The sequence below is a fragment of the Lissotriton vulgaris genome, chromosome 10 (assembly GCF_964263255.1).
Source record: "Lissotriton vulgaris chromosome 10, aLisVul1.2, whole genome shotgun sequence".
NCBI lineage: Eukaryota > Metazoa > Chordata > Amphibia > Caudata > Salamandridae > Lissotriton > Lissotriton vulgaris.
In genome coordinates, this window is record NC_141698.1 from 1,105,597,297 (window position 1) to 1,105,619,975 (window position 22,679).

A 22,679-nucleotide genomic window follows, 5' to 3' on the forward strand; every position below is an offset into this window, starting at 1 on the left:
TGTGCCTACTCTGGCGCACGTGGAGGTGTGGCCCTGTGCCTACTCTGGCGCACGTGGAGGTGTGGCCCTGTGCCTACTCTGGCGCACGTTGAGGCGTGGCCCTATGCCTACTCTGGCGCACGTGGAGGTGTGGCCCTGTGCCTACTCTGGCGCACGTGGAGGTGTGGCCCTGTGCCTACTCTGGCGCATGTGGAGGTGTGGCCCTGTGCCTTCTCTGGCGCATGTGGAGGTGTGGCCCTGTGCCTACTCTGGCGCATGTGGAGGTGTGGCCCTGTGCCTTCTCTGGCACAGACTGAGGTGTGGCCCTATGCCTACTCTGGCGCAGACGGAGGTGTAGCCCTGTGCCTACTCTGGCGCATGTGGAGGTGTGGCCCTGTGCCTACTCTGGCGCATGTGGAGGTGTGGCCCTGTGCCTACTCTGGCTCACATGGAGGTGTGGCCATGTGCCTACTCTGGTGCAGACGGAGGTGTGGCCATGTGCCTACTCTGGCGCAGACGGAGGTGGGGGCTGTGTCTACTTTGGCACTCATGGAGCTGTGGGCTGTGCCTACTCTGGCGTAGACTGAGGTGTGGGCTGTGCCTACTCTGGCACAGGCAGAGGTGTTGGCTCTGCCTACTCTGGCGCAGGCAGAGGTGTTGGCTCTGCCTACTCTGGCGGAGGTGTTGGCTCTGCCTACTCTGGCGGCGGTGTCGGCTCTGCCTACTCTGGCGGAGGTGTGGGCTCTGCCTACTCTGGTGGAGGTGTGGGCTCTGCCTACTCTGGCGGAGGTGTGGGCTCTGCCTACTCTGGCGCAGACGGCGGTGTGGGCTGTGCCTACTCTGGTGCAGACGGAGGTGTGGCCCTGTGCCTTCTCTGGCGCAGATGGAGGTGTGGCCCTGTGCCTACTCTGGCACAGATGGAGGTGTGGCCATGTGCCTACTCTGGCGCAGATGGAGGTGTGGGCTGTGGCGCAGACGGAGGGGTGGGCTGTGCCTACTCTGGCGCAGACGGAGGTGTGGCTCTGTGCATACTCTGGTGCAGACGGAGGTGCAGGCTGTTCCTACTCGGGTGCAGGCAGAGGTGTGGGCTCTGCCTACTCTGGCGGAGGTGTGGGCTCTGCCTACTCTGGCAGAGGTGTGGCCCTGTGCCTACTCTGGCGCAGACGGCGGTGTGGGCTGTGCCTACTCTGGTGCAGACGGAGGTGTGGCCCTGTGCCTACTCTGGTGCAGACGGAGGTGTGGCCCTGTGCCTACTCTGGTGCACATGGAGGTGTGGCCCTGTGCCTTCTCTGGTGCACGTGGAGGTGTGGCCCTGTGCCTACTCTGGTGCACGTGGAGGTGTGGCCCTGTGCCTACTCTGGCGCACGTGGAGGTGTGGCCCTGTGCCTACTCTGGCGCACGTTGAGGCGTGGCCCTATGCCTACTCTGGCGCACGTGGAGGTGTGGCCCTGTGCCTACTCTGGCGCACGTGGAGGTGTGGCCCTGTGCCTACTCTGGCGCATGTGGAGGTGTGGCCCTGTGCCTTCTCTGGCGCATGTGGAGGTGTGGCCCTGTGCCTACTCTGGCGCATGTGGAGGTGTGGCCCTGTGCCTTCTCTGGCACAGACTGAGGTGTGGCCCTATGCCTACTCTGGCGCAGACGGAGGTGTGGCCCTATGCCTACTCTGGCGCAGACGGAGGTGTGGCCCTGTGCCTACTCTGGCGCATGTGGAGGTGTGGCCCTGTGCCTACTCTGGCGCATGTGGAGGTGTGGCCCTGTGCCTACTCTGGCTCACATGGAGGTGTGGCCATGTGCCTACTCTGGTGCAGACGGAGGTGTGGCCATGTGCCTACTCTGGCGCAGACGGAGGTGGGGGCTGTGTCTACTTTGGCACTCATGGAGCTGTGGGCTGTGCCTACTATGGCGTAGACTGAGGTATGGGCTGTGCCTACTCTGGCGCAGACTGAGGTGTGGCCCTGTGCCTACTCGGGTGCAGGCGGAGGTGTGGGCTCTGCCTACTCTGGCGCAGACTGAGGTGTGGCCCTGTGCCTACTCTGGCACAGACTGAGGTGTGGCCCTGTGCCTACTCTGGCGCAGACTGAGGTGTGGCCCTGTGCCTACTCTGGCGCAGACTGAGGTGTGGCCCTGTGCCTACTCGGGTGCTGGCCGAAGTGTGGGCTGTGCCTCCTCTGGTGCAGGCGGAGGTGTGGCTCTGTGCCTACTCTTGCGCAGACGGAGGTTTGGGCTGTGCCTCCTCTGGCGCAGACGGAGGTGTGGGCTGTGCCTACTCTGGCGAGGCAGAGGTGTTGGCTCTGCCTACTCTGGCGGAGGTGTGGGCTCTGCATACTCTGGCGGAGGTGTGGGCTCTGCCTACTCTGGCGGAGGTGTGGGGTCTGCCTACTCTGGCGCACATGGAGGTGTGGGCTGTGCCTACTCTGGCGCACATGGAGGTGTGGGCTGTGCCTAATCTGGCGCAGGCGGAGGTGTGGCCCTGTGCCTACTCTGGCACAGACTGAGGTGTGGCCCTGTGCCTACTGTGGTGCAGACTGAGGTGTGGGCTGTGCCTACTCTGGCGCAGGCAGAGGTGTTGGCTCTGCCTACTCTGGCGGAGGTGTTGGCTCTGCCTACTCTGGCGGAGGTGTTGGCTCTGCCTACTCTGGCGGAGGTGTGGGCTCTGCCTACTCTGGTGCAGACAGAGGTGTGCCCTGTGCCTACTCTGGCGCAGACGGAGGTGTGGGCTGTGCCTACTCTGGCGCACGTGGAGGTGTGGGCTGTGCCTACTCTGCCGCACATGGAGGTGTGGGCTGTGCCTTTTCTGGCGCAGATGGAGGTGTGGCCCTGTGCCTTTTCTGGCGCAGATGGCGGTGTGGCCCTGTGCCTACTCTGGTGCAGACGGAGGTGTGGGCTGTGCCTACTCTGGCGCAGACGGAGGTGGGGGCTGTGTCTACTTTGGCACTCATGGAGCTGTGGGCTGTGCCTACTCTGGCGTAGACTGAGGTATGGGCTGTGCCTACTCTGGCGCAGACTGAGGTGTGGCCCTGTGCCTACTCTGGTGCAGACGGAGGTGTGGGCTGTGCCTACTCTGGCGCAGACGTAGGTGGGGGCTGTGTCTACTTTGGCACTCATGGAGCTGTGGGCTGTGCCTACTCTGGCGTAGACTGAGGTATGGGCTGTGCCTACTCTGGCGCAGACTGAGGTGTGGCCCTGTGCCTACTCTGGTGCAGACGGAGGTGTGGGCTGTGCCTACTCTGGCGCAGACGGAGGTGGGGGCTGTGTCTACTTTGGCACTCATGGAGCTGTGGGCTGTGCCTACTCTGGCCCATGGTTGAACTACTGCTGTTGTGAGGCGACCACTAAAGGCGGATGGTAGCCACTATATGGGCATCAACACTAAGGACGCCCTTTCCTAAGCTGGTAAATCGCCAGAGCCATAAGAACATACCCTACTCGACACAGACGGCCCCCACCCCAGGTAGTTAATAATTGCATCAGTGATCATGCGGTTCTCTCCGCCTAACCCACACCCCACAACCTTGTTGGAAGTGTGCTGCGATGATACTGGGAGGGGAAGAGAAGGATTTCTTCAACTCCCTGAATGCCTGGGGCAGTGGGGGTCCTGTCCGTGATACCCCCCGCGGGGTGAACAGTAACTGTACTATTAGATCAACCACCCCTCCATCACGACCTAGTCATGGAGAAAGACATAGCAGTGAAACCTCCTCCATTTCGGACCCGTATGGACCAGTACACCACAGGTGGAGCCAACACTGGCGACGCCGCTCTGGCCAAGGCTCCCCTCCCAGAGGAAGACTTTGCCACGATCCTTCAAGCCATACGCTCCTTGCAAGACTCTGTAGAAACCAAAATAGGTGAGGTGCGTGTTGATATTGTCCTCATACAGCAAGACCTCCGTAACGCTACCGCTTGCATATCAGAGTCCAAATCTCACTCGTCCACAGTGGAAGACGACGTAGTGATTTTGAAGGTGCAAGTCACACTGCTGCTGTCCCACACTAATTAACTTCATAGGCGCGCTGAGGATGCCGAATAACGCTCCAGTCGAAAAGAACCTCCGCTTGGTGGGCATTCCTGAGGCGAAATCACAACCCGTTCCTCGTGCGCCAAGGATACATTTGAGTTTACCAACCGGGATTCTCATGAGGCTCTTGAGGTGTGGCTATTCTCCTGCACCGCTCCTTCTCTTTCACAGTCACCCGGGAGCTCAGAGATCCCCAGGGACGATTTGTGATCCTCATCAGGAGTGTAGGGGAAGTTACCCTCATCCTCGTCTCGATCAATGTGCCTCCAGCAGCCCTTGAACACTCCCTCCGAGACATGGCAGGCTCAGACTTTGCTATACTCTTTCCCGCAGGGCCTGACGGGGAAGGGAGGAGACTTTAACGCAGTCCTAAACGCCACTTGTGATGCTACAGGGACTCCCTTCCCCATCGGCAGCTGGGCGCTAAATGCCTCCCAGAATGGGTGTCCAGACTTGGCTTGTGTGACGAACATAGAATCCCTGAGCGCTCCAATATATTCACACCTCTGGGGCTCATCACACCCACTCCCATATTGATGTGATATTTATACCTGACCCTGAATGTCATACGGTAGCAAATATCCAAATTCTCGCTCCAGGAATATCCGATGACTCTCCTCTCTCCTTCGCCTGGGAGGCCCTACAGGCGCCTTACGTCCCCTCTGTCGTCTTAATACCTGGTTTCTCCAAGACAAGGCCTATAAGCAAGCCATTGGGGAGGAGATTAAGCAATACTTTAAGTATAACCACGAAACATCTGACTCTCTAGGTACGCTGTGGGTGGCTGGCAAGGCCACAATCCGAGGCTTTGCCAAAGGGTATCTCGAAAAGAAACACTTGGCCCGAGAGGAACACCTCTCCCGGCTAGAAGCTTGGGCTCTCAGCCTGGAACAAGCCACTACTGCAGCAGACCGCAAAGTTGACGTGTGGCAACTCAAGCTCTTGCGGGAAGAAATAAGCCATGTCTCCCTAGAATTAACTAAACCAATAGAGTTTATGGGTGGGGGGATAAAAACTATAAACTTCTTTATTGGCTTGCGTCTCGCCCCCTAGCCAACAAGATAGTTCCAGATATTCTGGATGCGGAGGGATGCACACAATGTGCCACTGTCGCTATTGCTCAGGCTTTTGCGGACTACTACGTGCAACACTACTCAGCAACTCCATCCCAGGGACCAGACTCTAACCCCCATTTTATGCAGGATGTCCCTTTCCCATGGTTGTCGGACCCTGACTCTCGTCGGCTGGACCAGCCCATCTCGCTGGAAGAGATCAGTGAGTCTTTCTCAATAATAGCGACCGGGAAGAAGCCTGTGGAGTATTTATACTGCGTTTAAAGATATTTTTACACCATGCCTTCACGCTCTCTTTGAAGAAGTGGCGGGAAAAGGTGCCTTTCCACCAGACATTGACATGGCCACTGTTGTGGTCTTCCTGAAGACGAACACCCCATCACCCTCATGTTTGAACTACCGTCCGATCTCTCTCATCAACACTGAAGTCAATATCTGTGCCACCATCCTAGCCACACGCCTTAAATCTGTACTTGTCACTCTGATACACCCCAATCAATGTGGCTTTATGCCCCATCGAAGCACGAGACATTGCTTACGGCACCTGCACGTAGCGTTGGCCCATCACCTCCTCTCACCTTACATGGCTTTGCTATTGATACTTACAAAAAGCCTTTGATGCGGTGGACTGGCAATACTTGGAGGGTGTACTACTTAAAGCGGGATTTGGCCCACACTTCTGGGGGCTTATTCCCTTGCTCGACTCCAATCCATTGGCTCGGATCCTAATAAACGGTGTGCATTCTGACATCTTCCCTACCTGTCGGGGAGCAAGACAGGGCTGGCCCCTGTCTCTCACTCTCCTTCACCCTTGTGGTAGAACCACTTGCCCAGCTTATCCGAAGTGATGCGCAGATACAAGGGTGGCAATGGCAAGGTTCTCATGAAGATCGTATTGCCTTATCCACAGATGACGTTTTTTCTTCATTGCAGATCCGGCGGGCTTGGGTCCCCGGTGTCTCCGCATCCTGCAGTTATTCGGGGAAGTGTCTGCCCTACGCTTGAACCCATCCAAATCAACTCTAATAACCCTGCATGTCTCTCGATAAATGTGTGGCCTGGCAATCTGACATCCCCATAAGGCGCCTCAGATTTTGATACCTGGGGGTTTGGGTGGTGCTGCACCCGGAACTTACCTGGTCCCTCAACTCACCGCCTTTGTAAAGAAAACTAAAGAGGATCTTCATAACTGCATTCCCTTCTCCTGAATCCTCTGGGAAAGATCGCCCTATTCAAAATGATGGTGCTCACTCTGTATTTATATGTCCTGCCAAATCTCCCACTCCACCTTCCACGCCAGTGGTTCCACTACCTAGACAAAATGGCCACAGCTTTTCTCTGGAATAACTCTAGACCACGTATGGTCCTAGTCCACTGTCAGCTTGCCCCCTATGATGGTTGGGGATGAGAAACCTTTTTCTTTATTACGTGGCTACCCGCGTCCCGTGGATTAACGGTTGGGTCTTGGGGAGATGGTCTGACCTGGCGTACCAGACTGAACTGGGAATCCTGGGTTTCTTCCAGATCCAGGCAATACTCTGACGCTCCGATTACCCACTCTCTCCTGGCAATATTTCGAGCGGATCTTCTTGCATGGGGCTCTGCACTACGATATACCCAATGGGTTGCTAAGCTCACAGACTCCACTGTGGCACGGTGCCTGGCTGAGGGAGGTTGCTGCTCTAGTGGGATTTCGGAAGTGGGATCTAATTGGCATTATGAACCTCTGGATGTATGGTCAGGGAGACACCTGTGTACCTTTCACGCCTTGCAAGGCATATACTCACTTCACTCCACTCAGTTCTATAAATACCTACAGCTTCGGCACGCTATCTCCACCCATGTCACTGCTGACGCTGTACTCCCGGAGTTTAGTCCACTAAAAGCCAAACTCATCATGGGTAACCTAGGAAAGGGTGGGGTGTCCCAAATTTACTTTTCTCTCATTATCAACTCCCCAACCACTTTAAACCATCTGAGGAGCCGTTGGTAACAATGGTTGGGCCCCTTGGAGGAGGATGACTGGCAAGATGCCCTTATGCCCCCCTCGCCCCCTCACCCCGGGTGATCACCATCTTAGCCAGGCTGCATTTGATCCAGATTTACTATCTCCACTGCGCTTACCTCACCCCAGTCAGACTACACCGCGCTGGCTTTCTCCCGACTCCGCGATGCCCACGCTGTGCAGAAGAGCCTGCTGACTTTCACCATATGTCCTGGTTCTGACCCGCTCTGACTCAATATTGGACAGCAGTAGCGAGCAAACTAGTGCTATGTTGAGATGGGAGGTCCTGCATAGCCCCTTGGGCCTCATCTTGGGTATTATGGAGGGTTTTGGAGGCTCTCCCGCTGACAGACTGTTCCTGGGAACTGCAACCATGGTGGCCAAATGAGATATAGCAGCCACTTGAAAAGACCCTGTCCCCCTACTATCTCCCGCTGGCGAGAGGGTGTCTTGCCAAATATGACCTTGTGTGGGGCAAGTAGTTGGGCTTTATGTGCTGATGGTTCTGGGGGAAAAAAACGACGGTCTTTAAGGCTTTGGTTGCTTTTATGTCACCTGTAAAGCATTGGGGCTGTAAAAGACCCTGGAATGATCGCGTAAAAAGTACTGTATGCCAAAGTGTCATGAATTATGTGTGCCGTTGTTTAAAACGAAAATAAAGTTGATTATCAAAACCATTGGCAACACTACTGAGGTAACTGCCTCCTTCAGGACAAACGCAGTCTGTGAAAATCTCTAGTTGAGATCTTTACAACAGGACACAATATGTCAGGGGTGATCTCGACACCTGCAGTACTCCAGAATGTGACGTCTAGAACTAGTCTCAATCCTCTGGGTGAAACCTTCAGAAATGAACACAGTACTTGAGATGCTGCCTCCAGAGCTGGATAAAGCACTCCAGGTGTGGCCTCTCGAACTGGACGCAGTATTTCGTATGAGATCTCAATGCCTGCGGCCATACTCCAGATGTGACCTCTAGAACTAGTCACAATGCACCAGGGAAAAAAATGTCAGCAACGGACACAGTACTTGAGATGTTCGCTTCAGAACTGGCTAGAATGCTCTAGGTGTGGCCTCTAGAACTGTATGTAATGAGATCTATAATGGAGACATACTTCAAATGGGAACTGTAGAACTGGAAACAGTGCTTTAGGTGAGACCTTAAAAAAATTAGTCAGTACTTTAAGCGTTTTCTCTACGAACTCTGGATCTAACGGTAGGTGTGGCCACTAGAACTGGACACCGCACTCCGGATGAGATCCCTGTAGGGGAACCCCAGCAGAGAAAGTGATCTCTGCACCTTGACTCACTGCCCTAGATGAGACCTTCGGAAATACTTGAGATGGAGCCCGCAGAAATGGATACAACCCTGTACTTGTGGTCTCTGAATGCGACCTCCGTAACTGGAGATAATTCCCCAGATGGGACATCTAGAACTAAATGCAGTAATCCACATGTGACCTGTATAACTGGACACAATACTCTAGATAAGGCCTGCTTAAAAGGATTCACTACTTGCATTGTCACCCTCCGAACTGGAACACTTTCCAAATGCACTCTTCCAAACTCTAGGTGCCCCTTTTAAAATGACTCTGTGTGGAGCAGTAGAACTAGATGTAATGCTTTAGCCAAAACCTTTAGAAATGGACACAATACTTGAGATGTCCCTACCAGTACTGGAGATAACTCAAGTGTGGTTTTTATCAACGACTGGTTCCCTGGGGGTAGGATGACCCGGCGTATCAGTTGGAAATACACTCGCTGGGTATAGACGGTTTGCTCGATCTCCTATATGGAGTGCGCCTACCGGTTACGTTGTGGTCTGCTGGAGGGTGGCCCTCCGCTGCATTGGTTCGGACTGGCCCCGACCGGGATGACCCCTATATGGCACGGAACACGGCTCGTGCAGAGACGTCCTGGGTGGGTTCCCTGGATGAGGATGACTGGAGGGAGCCTTTCATGGCTCTTAGAGAGCTGGTGATTTTGAGGTGTCTGCGTATGGTTCAGTTGAACTATTTTCCCACAACGTATCTCACCCCGTGACGCTTACAACATGTGCGCTCCGAGGTACGAGCAGTGTGCGCTCTGCACACCTCCTGCAACAGACTTCTCCCACATTGGCTGAGAGTGCCTGGCATAGAGACCTTTCTGGGAGGAGGTGGGTCAAATTCTATGCGCTGTCTTAGGTCTCTCCCTGGAGTTGACGCCCAGTGTGGTATTGCTGGGGCTCATGGGGGAGGTGGGCGTGCTCCAGGGCTGAAAGTGCCTTTCTGGGTGCAGCCTGTTTGGTTGCCAAGCGGGATGTAGCCAGAGTCTGGAAGCAAAAAAAGCCAACGACTATCAGAGGTTGGCATGTGAGGGTCGACTGGTGCAGACATCAGGAGTAGCCAATTATTTTAGGCCTGTGGCTGTCCGAAGAAACATGAACGTACATGGGTCAAATGGTGAGGCTAATATGGCTTATCAATATGAAACAATGTTATATGCTATTGATGTTAGAGCTTACTATTCTTCCATGTTTATATACTGATCAAATATCATAATGTGTCTTGCTGTGTTGTGCCACAAACCTTTCAATATAGTTGGGTATTAAAAAAAGAAAAAAGTGTGGTTTTTAAAACTGGACATTATTTAATCCAATTCAAATCTCGAACTATAGTCCAAACAGCGGTTTATTCCTTCGCTCTATTCTTGGCTTTCAAATTCAGGGGGGCTGCTCCACTTTGATTTACGGCGAACAAAGAGATACCCTGCCAACTTAGGGCGAACAAAGAGATACAAAAGGGGACGATGGACGGAGCGTTTGAGCAAATCAAACAATCACCCCCAGTCAACTGATCTGGGTTTAATCTATCACCATTCTTTAGCTCACTCAGCCAACCCAGTTCAGACATGGCCATATGCAAATCAGTCTGACCCTGTGCCTCATGGGAACAGTCCAGCCCGAACTACCAAGCCATGTCGTCCCTGGACCGGAAACAAGCATCCTGGGACCGGTTTCGGATTCATAATCCTCATCAGCCAGGCTATCTTGAATCCAGTGCCCAAGTGAGCAAAGGACTCACGTCTGAACTGGGGTGGCAGAGTGGGCTAAAGAACGGTGATGGATTAAACCCAGATCTGTTGACTGGGTGTAAGTGTTTGATTGGTTCAGATGCTCCGTCCATCACCACCCCATTTTGTACCACTTTGTTCGCCATAAGTTGGCAGGGTATGCTCAGACGTGAGTCCCTGGCTCACTTTGCCACTGGATTCAAGCAAGCCGGGCTGAAGACGGCTCGAATGCCAGAAACCGGTCCTCGGAAGCTTGTTTCCGGTCCAGGGAAGACATGGCTTGGCAGTTCGGGCTGGACTGTTCCCATGAGGCACAGGGTCAGACTGATTTGCATATGGCCATGTCTGAACTGGGGTGGCAGAGTAGGCTAAAGAACGGTGATGGATTAAACCCAGATCTGTTGACTGGGTGTAAGTGTTTGATTGGTTCAGATGCTCCGTCCATCACCACCCCCTTTTGTACCACTTTGCTTTTTAAGGTCTACAAGGGCTGTAAATCAGTCTCTTTTAGAAATGTCTTTGCTTTCAAGCTCTCTAGAGATCAAGCCTTTTCCTTCAAAGCTGCACAGAATACAGTGCCTCCTCTATAACCTGACCCAACACTCCAGATGTGAGCTCAAGAACCAACCTCTGCTCTCTAGATGGCACCATTCTCCAGGTGGTCTCCAGAATGGGACTGAACAGTACGGATGAGGCTTTGTAAGTTAAATGTATAGTGTTTCTTTCCTCCTAATCGGGACTGCTTTTACCTATAGTCCCCACTTGGGATGCTGGTCCCCTAGAACTAATGTGATTGAAGCTAAGAGATGCCCAGAGTTGACCTGGGTGGTAAGGCCCCCCCCCCCTCAATCTCATTAACTCACATATTTCTATATTTCCTTCCTTTCTGGCTTTCCAGTGCGCTGCGGAACGCAGATGTCATCGTGCTCCTCGGTGCCAGGCTGAACTGGATGCTACACTTCGGCCTGCCGCCCCGGTACCAGCCGGATGTGAAGATAATCCAGGTATGATAGACACACTTACCCTACCAAGGTCATCACATACACAAATGCACCCAATTTACCTGTGATCCTCTCAATAGTAGTCTGTACCAGATGGTGGTGTTTATATTCTTGTAGGCTGTGGGAGGAGGGCAGAGAAGTTAGTTTGTACTAAACTTGCATTGCATCACTCTGCCCCTCTGGCATGAACATTAAACCACACATTGTACCACAACTGAAAACTCAGGACAGTGGTCTGGTACAATACCAGTTTAGTGGTCTGGTACATTACGTGTGTGTTGCCAGCTTGGTGTACGTCAGTCCATATGCTCGGTACAATGCCTCTGTGCCTTCTGCCAGGCTTCAGCGAGGTGTCTACCTCCTACAATGGGGTGGATAAGTAGCTTAATCCTGTTCTGTCCCTTTGACACTCTAGTTCACCCATGCCTATGTAAAATGGGAGATGCTGTAGGAAAGTGGGGTTCTGTTGCAGTAACCCCCCCCACTTTTTGCCAGACTACTGATACACTTTTTCTTGGTGTGCCCTGGGTCCCTGCCAATCAGGTTCCCAGGGCCTGTGTTCTTTCCGCAAAACTAACCCAATTGGCATCTCTGGCCACAGGTCAGCCCCTGGTAAATGGTACAAACGGTACCCAGGGCACTGTGACCAGGGAAGACCGCTAAGGGCTGCAGCACTTATTGTGCCACCCTTAAAGGCCCTGCACCTTTACACCCACACACTGCCTTTGCAGGCTGCGTGTTTTGGTGAAGAACAAAGTAAAGAGTCGACATGGCACACATCCCTGTGTGCCATGCCTACAATCCACTGCCCTGGCATAGATCAGTCACCCCTCTAGCTGGGTGCCCTATGCTAGTGGTGAGGGTACCAGTGCAAGAGCCCTGTACTCCTCCAGTGTCTAAGTCCATTCTTAGGCATTTTAAGTCCAGTGCTGCTATTAAGAGTATATGGTGCTGGGAGCTTGTCATTACAAACTCCACAGCATCATAATGGCTACACTGAAAACTGAGAAGTTTGGTATCGAACTTCTCCACACATTAAACCCACACTGATGCAAGGATGGGATTTAATGAGAGATGCACAAAGAGGGCAGCTTTGAGATGCCCCCTGAAAAACGACAAACCTCTGGTGGTTTCCCTGACTGGTACACACCAGCCTGCCACCACGGACATGCTTCTGGACCCCTAGAGCCCAGAAACAAAGCCTTTCCTGGGTGGAGGTGTTCACACCTCCCCCAGGCCAGGAAGAGCTCCCTGTGGCAGGGGAGCTTCAAAGGCCTGGCAGCCTTTGTAATGCAACCACCAGCCTCTCCTTCTATCAGAAGCAGCCCCCTTCCTGTCTCCCCTCCCTTTCGGCGGGAAGACGGATGGGAAAAACTACCCAGCCCAGAAGGTGTGCCCACTTCTGCCAACTCCACCTCTCAGGTGGAGGTGGCAAGGTGAAGCCCACACTCCAGTGCTCGCCATCTTGCGGATGGTAAGCACTCCCCAATCAGGACTAGGGCTTGGGCTCACCCCCCACGTGGGATGAGCCCACCAAGGGTGTAGGCACCCTAAGGTCAGTGGCCCATTGGCTACTTACCTCAAGACCCCTAAAACGCCCCCTAAATACAGTATTTAGGGGGCAGCCCTGAATCAAGAAGGGAGATCCAGAAATGACAAGAAAAGAAGATAAGAAGAAGGAACAAAAATCTGTGCAGAGCTAACAAGAGGACGACGCCCACTGACTTGGCCCCAGCACTACAGGCCTGTCTCCCCTCGAACCTGCTCCTGTGAAATCCAGGTGTGTCCTGCAGCCAGCAACTTCAAAAACCCCAGTGGACCTGCCTGCCTTCACTTCAAAGACTGAATCTCCTGTGAACACCGGACTTGTTCAAACTGCAGCTTCTTGTGCCAGCCAGAAACCGTGAATCCAGCCCACTCTGTACCCGCCGAACCCTGAGTGGAAAACCACTACGAGGAGGTCAGAGGGAGATCCTGATGCAAGATCCGGCGACCCCTGACCTGCCTCAAGCCTCCAGATGACGCCTGCAGCCTCAATCCAGAAGATCCCCTCTACCGCGACCAGAGCAGGTAAGAAAATCCAATGTCTCAAGGCAACCCTGCCCCCGACGCCCCATGGCCATTTTGTGCCAAAACAAACCGTGCCTAACCAACCCACGACATCCCAACTTACCCCTCGAAGTGGTGGTCGCACCTGGAAGATCCTCGCCTCCGAGCCAGTAGTGTTTCTTTGTCCAGGAGGTTCTCCATTGGAAACAACAGGGCACCTGACCTCAAAACAGCACCCTGCACCCGGCCGCCCTAGTGCAGCTGAGGGTACACCTTTGGTGCTACTTTGGTCCCCAACTTGCCCTGCGCTAAAACCCTAGGAGCTTTGCTCCCACAACCTTGTGACCTGCTTGCCAGCAGCCACCAACCGGAGACCCCCTATCCTCCATGGGATAACATTGAGCCTCAACACTCTGCACCTGGCCGCCCTAGTGCCGCTGATGGTGCAACTCCAGTGCATCACTGACACTGGGAGACCACGGAGTCTAACCCCAGAACCTAACTCCCACAGTTATTTACTTACTTGCAAACCGATAACCTGTTTTTCCTCCATAGTATGACATTGACCATTTTCCCTCCAAAAAACAACCACGTGCGGAGGTTTGAAAACGATAGAAGATATTCTTAAAAAATCGTACAAATAACCAAAACATGTTGTTCGAGGCATGTGGGCTGCTAAATTCATATCTTTGCATTAGATCGCCACCTAGTGTTGGGTCCGGATGATCGCACATTGTTGTCCTGGAAGAGTCTTCGAAGTATCCTGAGATGGGTGGCTCCTCCCCTGGACTACAGTGCGCATGGGCATCGGCTCCATCCCCAGATTGTTTTTTTCCGCCATTGGGTTCGGATGCGGTCTCGACGTCTCTCCGTCGGAACCGAATAAACATCATTTTTCACGGCCAAAAGGCTTTGGGTTCTTCACGTCGGTATTGTTTGCGTACGGTCTCGAGTTTCTTCCGTCTCCCGGAGCCGGAATCACCGGAGTTTCTTACAACTCTTCGGACGTCGAGGCCTTCTCATCGCGACTCGACACTAAGTTCCCAACATGGAGCGGAGTCCGTTTAAACTCTGTCCGCTCTGTGGGTCCAAATACCCACATATAGACGTACACCCGGTGTGTAATAAATGCCTTTCGCCAGACCATGACGAAGGAAGTTGCCGGGCCTGTGCGAAGTTCAGGTCGAAGAAGACTCTCATGATTCGGCGTGCGGTGCGCCTTGGGGCCAAGCAAGCGGCCCCGGATCCAGATAACATCTTCGGCGACCAAGAAGAAGAGGACCAGAGCCATCATCTTCAAATCTCCCCGCCTGAGACGGAGGTCGAGGCCGATCCGGAATATGACGACGACGGAGTCGTGGGTCAGGGCCTTGAATACGTCGACGAGGTAGGGGACGACGCCATGGTTTATGGGGCCGAGGAAGATAGCTCAGAGGACGAGCTATGCCCCGAAGTTGAAGACCATCACGAGGGGGTCGCGGGATCGCCTGTCGGCCTTACCCAAGACCCTGTAGCGCAAGCCACGGCCCCGCCTGTCGGCCCGGCCACGGACATACTTGCTGCGCCTAGGGTTTCGAAACCGAAACTGAAAGCATCGGTCTCGACTACACCTAAAATGGCCGACCCGAAACCGAAACCGAAAGTGAAGGACTCGAACGTCCCTAAGATGGCGGTCGCAACGGCGAAAACAAGTAAGACGACGGCCTCATCGACTCCGTCGACCTCCGGTCCGCAGAAGTCGAAGAAACACGGCGATTCCACAGGGTCGAAATCGGCGCCAGAGGAGAAATCCTCTAAGAAAAGTGACACGCACAAGACAAGCGCGCCGGCGCCGGCGAAGCCTGCTAAAGCAACCGACACAGCACCGGCTCCAAAGGGGACATCGGCGCATCGCTCCAAGGACTCGGGGTCGGCGCCGTCCATCCCTCTAAAAGACCTCCGGAACGTCGCATCCGAGGGCAAGTCCACTCCGTCGGTGCCAAAGTCATCGGTCACCGACGCATCTCTCGTGGCGGCTTCGCTACAAAGAATTAAGGACAAGGTTCTTTCCTCGTCGACGCCAACGCCATCGACGCAGAAGGCGGCAGATGTCCCGGACAAGTCGGCAAGCAAGCTCCTCTTCCTTCTACCTCCAAAGGTGGTGCCAAAGGCTTTTTCCTCTAAATCGACGCCAAAGAAGTCGGATTCTTCTACGGCGGGGACATCTTCAGGTCAGGTGATCGACCCCGAAGAGGATTCGGAGTGTGTTATAGATGCGGACACGGGGAAGTTGACCCTTTACAAGAGAAAGATCACTTCGCAGCCGGTGGAATCCTACGTCATTCCTCTAAAGAAGAAGAAGTTTCCACAGGACGCCCCGGTCCTCATGGAACCTATTCTACCTCCTCAGGGAAGGAGCCCAACACCGTCTCCAGACCACTCTGACAGTGGGGACTATGGTGACGATGAACAATACACGTTCCCAGTAAATGAACCTGATGCACAGCCAGATTCTTATTATGGCATTGGGGACCAAGGCAACCAAGATGTGGGGCAAGAGCCACAGTCCTTCAGTACACGTGCATCCCCTACGGAGGATTCTGCAGGTTTTCATGCACTAATTGAGAGGGCAGCTGCTAATCATGATGTGGACATGCATGCTGACCCAGTTGAGGAAGACTTTCTATTCGACACATTTTCAGTTTCGGAAAGAAATGTAAAGACACTGCCTATGCTCAAAGGGGTCCTCAAGCACGCTGCGGACATCTTTAAAGAGCCTACCAGGGCGAGGGTGGTCAACCCACGTATTGAAAAAAAGTACAGACCAGCGCCTGCAGACCCTGCATACATTCGAGGACAGTTGCCGCTTGACTCCTTGGTGGTAGCAAACGCACGCAAGAGGGCCAACTCCCAAACAACGGGTGAAGCTCCTCCCCCGGATAAGGAGTCCAAAGTGCTAGAGGCAGGGGGCAAAAGAGTGGCTGCACAGGCTGCCAATTTCTGGCGTATTGCAAATACACAGGCACTACTGGCACGTTATGATCGTTCACATTACGACACACTAGAGCAGATTGTAGAACACCTGCCTCCGCAGTTTCAAGAGGGCACCAAACTGCTTATACAAGAGGGACAACTGATCTCCAACGCGGCCATAAAGTGCGCACTTGATGTCGCGGACACAGCCGCTAGGGCCGTTAACACCAGTGTCATGCTCAGAAGACAGGCTTGGCTCCGCATATCGGGCTTCAAACCTGACATCCAAACAACCATACTTAATCAACCAGTCAATCCGGATAGACTGTTTGGTCCAGATGTTGACACCACCCTGGAAAAGATTAAAAAGGACACTGAAACTGCTAAATCGATGGGGGCCCTACAATCTCAGCAGTTTCGGGGCAATAATTTTCGTCGCTCAGGTGCCCGTGGAGTCACCAGAGGACAGATGGGTCAACAGTCGCAGTTCCCTAGAGGTGGAGCACAGTCCTCGTACCCCAAACAGAACAAGAGGGGCTACAGGGGAAACAGCAACAAAGGACGTGGCAAAGGAGGCAACAATTCACGCTCCTCTGCCCCAAGCAACCAGTGACTCTCTGTCACTGCCCCCCGACCATTTAACACCTGTCGGGGGGAGAATACAGCAGTTCCTGCCCGTCTGGACCAACATCACCACAGACAGGTGGGTGCGACAGCTTATCCAGTACGGTTATTGTCTAGAGTTAAAGTCCACTCCACCCAACATTCCACCAAGGCAAAGACCTATGTCAGCAGAGCACTTGCACTTATTGCAGCAAGAAGTGTTGGTAATGCTGCAAAAAGGGGCAATCGAGCTCGTGCCAGTGGGGGAAGAAGGCACAGGGGTTTATTCCCTGTACTTCCTCATTCCAAAGAAGGATGGATCTCTACGGCCAATTCTGGATCTCCGTCCCCTCAATCTGTACATACTGTCAGAGCATTTCCACATGCTTACACTGCAACAGATTCTTCCTATGTTAAACAAAGGAGACTTCTTAGCAACCTTGGATCTCAAGGATGCTTATTTCCACATTCCGTTACATCCGTCCCACAGGAAGTACCTCAGGTTCACTATCCAGGGCACGCATTATCAGTTCAAAGTCCTACCCTTCGGAGTCACAACTGCCCCAAGGGTCTTTACCAAGTGTCTGGCGACTGTAGCAGCGCACCTCAGGAGGCAGAACATCCATGTCTACCCCTACCTCGACGACTGGCTCGTTCAAGCCAGATCGGAACAGCAGTGCGCCGCGGACATGTCGACTACCATTCACCTCCTTCACGACCTGGGTTTCTCGTTGAATTACCCGAAGTCACACCTTCAGCCGGCACACGTCCGGCAGTTTCTGGGTGCGACAATCAATACCCTGACGGCCTCGGCACAACCAAACCAGGTCAGGATAGACGGCATACAGTCTTTAATCCAGAAGTTCAGACCGGGACACTCACTTCCAGCAACAGTGTTCATGCAGTTGATAGGCATGATGGCCTCCTGCATCTTCATAGTCCCTCACGCACGGTTGCATATGCGCCCGCTCCAGGAGTGCTTAGCAAATCAGTGGACACAGGCTCAGGGACAATTAACAGACCTAGTGTTGGTTACCAGTCGGGCATACAACTCTTTGCATTGGTGGACTCCACACAACCTTTGCAAGGGCCGACTGTTCCAGGAGCCAGTGCCACAGGTTATCCTGACAACGGACGCATCTCTCCAAAGATGGGGAGCACACCTGCTAACTTACACAGTGCAGGGACTATGGACGACGCAGCAACAGAAGATGCACATCAACTATCTAGAACTGATGGCGATCTTCATGGCGCTCAAGTCCTTCATTGTACATCTGTGCAACAAGGTGGTGTTAGTCCGGACGGACAACATGACCGCGATGTACTACATCCAAAAACAGGGAGGCACCCACTCACCACAGCTGTCTCACCTGGCTCAGAGCATGTGGAAGTGGGCCATTCAGAGGAACATCTTCCTCATGGCAGAACACCTCCCGGGGAAGGACAATCAGATGGCGGATCTGCTCAGCAGATACAGTCATCAAATGCACGAGTGGGAGATACATCCATCAGTACTCCAGCCGTACTTCCAAAGGTGGGGGCGTCCAGACATAGACCTGTTCGCCACAAGGGAGAACGCAAAATGCCAAAGCTTCGCCGCCAGGTTCCCACACCCCCAATCGCAGGGCAATGCAATATGGATGAACTGGTCAGGCAAATTTGCTTACGCTTTTCCCCCCCGACACCCCTGATACCACTGGTGGCGAGGAAACTACGGCAACACTCCATGACACTCATCCTAGTTGCTCCAACGTGGGCGCGCCAGGCATGGTACACCACGTTCCTCGAGCTCTCAGTGGTCCCGCATCAAAGACTGCGCCTCACGCCCAGACTTCTGACGCAGAACCATGGAGAAATTCAGCATCCAGATCCGCAACAGCTCAACCTAGCGATCTGGCTCCTGAAGTCTTAGAGTTTGGATACCTGAACCTACCTCCTGAATGCATGAACATCATCAAGGAGGCAAGGAAGCCGTCAACCAGAGCATGCTATGCCGCAAAGTGGAAGCGTTTTGTCATTTACTGTGCAGACAATGACATAAACCCGCTTGATGCATCTATCCCTAACATCATTTGCTATCTGTTACACCTTTACAAGTGCAAACTAGCGTACACTTCTATTCGGATACATCTATCCGCCATCGCAGCTTACCTTCAAAATAGGCAGCATCTCTCAGTCTTCAGGGTGCCTGCCATTAAAGCGTTTCTTGAAGGACTGAAACGAGTCATTCCCCCAAGAACACCGCCAGCTCCCGTGTGGAACCTCAATGTGGTCCTCACCAGGCTGATGGGACCACCGTTTGAGCCAATGCACTCGTGCGAACTGCAATTCCTAACGTGGAAAGTTGCTTTCCTAATTGCCATTACGTCACTAAGACGCGTAAGTGAGTTGCAAGCACTCACGATACAAGAGCCTTTCATCCAGATTCATCCAAATAGGGTGGTACTACGTACTAACCCCAAATTCCTCCCAAAGGTGGTGTCACATTTTCATCTCAACCAAACTATCGATTTGCCTGCATTCTTCCAGAACCCACAAACAGTGGCGGAAAGGATGCTCCATACCTTGGACGTACGGAGGGCATTGATGTACTACATAGACAGGACACAACACTTTAGGAAGACAAAACAACTCTTTGTTGCCTTCTCACCACAACACAAAGGCAACCCAATTTCCAAAGCAGGAATAGCCAGATGGATTGTTAAGTGCATCCAAATCTGTTATCATAAAGCCAAGCGCACTTTAACAATACCCCCAAAGGCACATTCCACACGCAAGTTGGGGGCATCCATGGCTTTCCTGGGAAACATTCCTCTAGAGGATATTTGCAGAGCAGCCACGTGGGTTACACCACATACCTTTACAAAACACTACTGTGTTGATGTACATTCCAAACAGCAAGCGGCTGTAGGGCAGGCTGTTCTCAAGACACTTTTTCAGGTTTCTGCAGCTGGCACGGGCAACCGCCGCTGATGGAGGGACTGCTATGTATTCTATGCAAAGATATGAATTTAGCAGCCCACATGCCTCGAACTGAATATGCTACTTACCAGTATGCATCTGTTCTTGGCATGTAGGGCTGCTAACATTCATATCGCCCACCCTCCTCCCCGGTGCCTGTCGCAGCTGCAGATATACTATTGTATTTAATCACTAGCATGGACATCCTTTACACTTGCCACTCCATCCTCTGCCACAATGGCTAAAAACAATCTGGGGATGGAGCCGATGCCCATGCGCACTGTAGTCCAGGGGAGGAGCCACCCATCTCAGGATACTTCGAAGACTCTTCCAGGACAACAATGTGCGATCATCCGGACCCAACACTAGGTGGCGATCTAATGCAAAGATATGAATGTTAGCAGCCCTACATGCCAAGAACAGATGCATACTGGTAAGTAGCATATTCATTTTCACTTGTTTGCAGGACATGTCCCATTGCTGAATCTAGGCAACCAGGGCTGAGTTAGAAAAAGTAACGTAAAATTAACATACCTGCAATTTGTTGACAAAGCCTATTCATTTCAATGTACAGCTCCGAGTTTTGAAATCTGAAAATATTCTTTAAAAATCGCACGAATATCAAAAACGCATTTATTCACCTCTTTACAGGAAATGTCCCAGTGCTGAATCAAGGCATCCAGCACTGAGTTAGAAGTGTAACGCAAAAGTAACTTACCTGCATTTATTGAAAAAGCCTATTCATTCCAATGTACTGTATTTGCGAAGTATTGCATACTACTGCTCCCCTGTAAATCTAACCAAGTACAATTTCTATTGTATTCTCAAACTGTTTTATATGCAGTAACTTATTACTGAAAAGTATTCAATGCTTACCTGTGCCAGGCTTGCTTGGTTCTAAAAATAAAAAGTATATTTTTATACAAAAACAATTGGCCTAGAGTTCAGTTCGTGAGTGATTGAAATCATTTGCTGACTGAGTGTGTACATCAAATTCTTAACTGTGTCCTCTGATACTGCCTTACTGCTCGACCAAGCTACCACTATTAGAGAGTAAGGTTCTATCTAACTTTAACCTCTACCTACCTCTGGGAACACTTGGACTCCATACACACTATACCCCATTTTGGTGTAGTATATATAGAGCCAATTTCTTACAGATGCTTCTTGCCAAGACCCCCTTCTACGCTACAGCGAGCAATTTCAGTCTGATTCATCTGTAAACTAGGCATGAATCCAGCGGTGCGTGTATGTGCCTGTGTCATACCAGGATGTCCTATGCCTATATAACCCGGATATACTGCCATTCCTGTAAAATGCAAGTTGAATACCAGGCTGTCCCATGCCTATACAACACGGATATACTGCCACACCCGAACATTGCAAGTTACATATCCGACTGTCCTATGCCTATATAACCAGATTATACTGCCATGCCTATACAATGCAAGTTACATATTGTGCTGGCCTATGCCTATATAACCCAGATATACTGCCACACCCGTACAATGCAAGTTATATATCACGCTGGCCAATGCCTATATAACCCGGATATACTGCCACGCCTATACAATGCAAGTTACATATCACGCTGGCCTATGCCTATATAACACGGATATACTGCCACGCCTATACAGTGCAAGTTGAATATCAGGCTGTCCCATGCCTATACAACACGGATATACTGCCACACCCGAACATTGCAAGTTGCATATCCGGCTGTCCTATGCCTATATAACCAGATTATACTGCCATGCCAATACTATGCAAGTTACATATCGCGCTGGCCTATGCCTATATAACCCAGATATACTGCCACACCTGTACAATGCAAGTTATATATCACGCTGGCCAATGCCTATATAACCCGGATATACTGCCACGCCTATACAATGCAAGTTGAATACCAGGCTGTCCAATGCCTATGTAACACGGAAATACTGCCATGCCTATACAATGCAAATTACATATCACCCTGGCCTATGCCTATATAACCCAGATATACAGCCACACCTATACAATGAAAGTTGAATACCAGGCTGTCCCATGCCTTAGTAACCCGGATATACTGCCACGCCTATACAATGCTTTTAGAAATGGGATTTCCGGTTGGCTAAGGCTTGCGCCAAAGCCAGGCAGAAACCACCACTCTAGTCAGGGCAAGGGAGTTACACTCCAAAGATAACCCCTGCTCACCCTCTAGGCAACGTGGCGCGAGCAGTAAGGCTTATCCCGGAGGCAATATAAGTTAAGTGTTTGTGCGCGCACCCAGCAACAACACCCAAGGCCCACCACAAAGGAAACTCCACACAAGGTTATATATAAAAAAAACCTTTGTATTATACCAAACACATTAGATAAAAACACACACTTTACAATGTACAAACAGGCACAGGCAGAATTTACAGGGGATGTATCTCCAGGACAGGGCCACATGGACCACTGTCAGGAATAAGCACTTGTAGAACTAGGATACTTGTTAGAATTAGAACTTAGGACATAGCACATATAATAACTTGTAGCACAAAATAGAAAATAGAGCACACAACCAGAAATCACTGGTAACTGGCAAGTACCACCTACGCAACCCTAACCACCTTGGGAAAATATCACGCAGGGAACCATGAGCTCACTAGTATCATTATACTAGGCAAAACAACCTCCTAAGCACCACAATACATTCAGAGGTATAAAACATTACACATGATGCAGCAATGACATTAGGCAGGTATCACAATTGTGCAAAAACCACATAGGGCATGAACATGTACCCCACGCAAGGGTATAATAACAGAACTGTCCCCAGGCCAACTGGCCTCTCAGGGGCTGAAACGCCCTGTTTCCAGAGAGTCAGGGCAGACTGCGTAGTTAGCCAAAGAGATTGCGCAAAGCCTAAACGTAGCAGCTGCCCACTAAGTGCTGGGCAGCTGTAGCGGGGAGCCCAGCACCAGCGTGCCTCCTGGCTTTCCTGTGGGGCTCTGAAC

At 52.1% G+C, this 22,679-nt stretch overlaps 1 protein-coding gene across 1 annotated transcript in view; it reads left to right on the forward strand.

The window, feature by feature from the left end:
* The window catches only part of HACL1 (2-hydroxyacyl-CoA lyase 1), a 148,474-nt gene that overhangs the window by 72,990 nt on the left and 52,805 nt on the right, over window positions 1-22,679 (forward strand). The window contains exon 10 of the mRNA XM_086942194.1: window positions 11,028-11,133. Coding sequence (XP_086798320.1) covers window positions 11,028-11,133 — 106 coding nt within the window. The remainder of the gene's footprint in view (window positions 1-11,027; window positions 11,134-22,679) is intronic.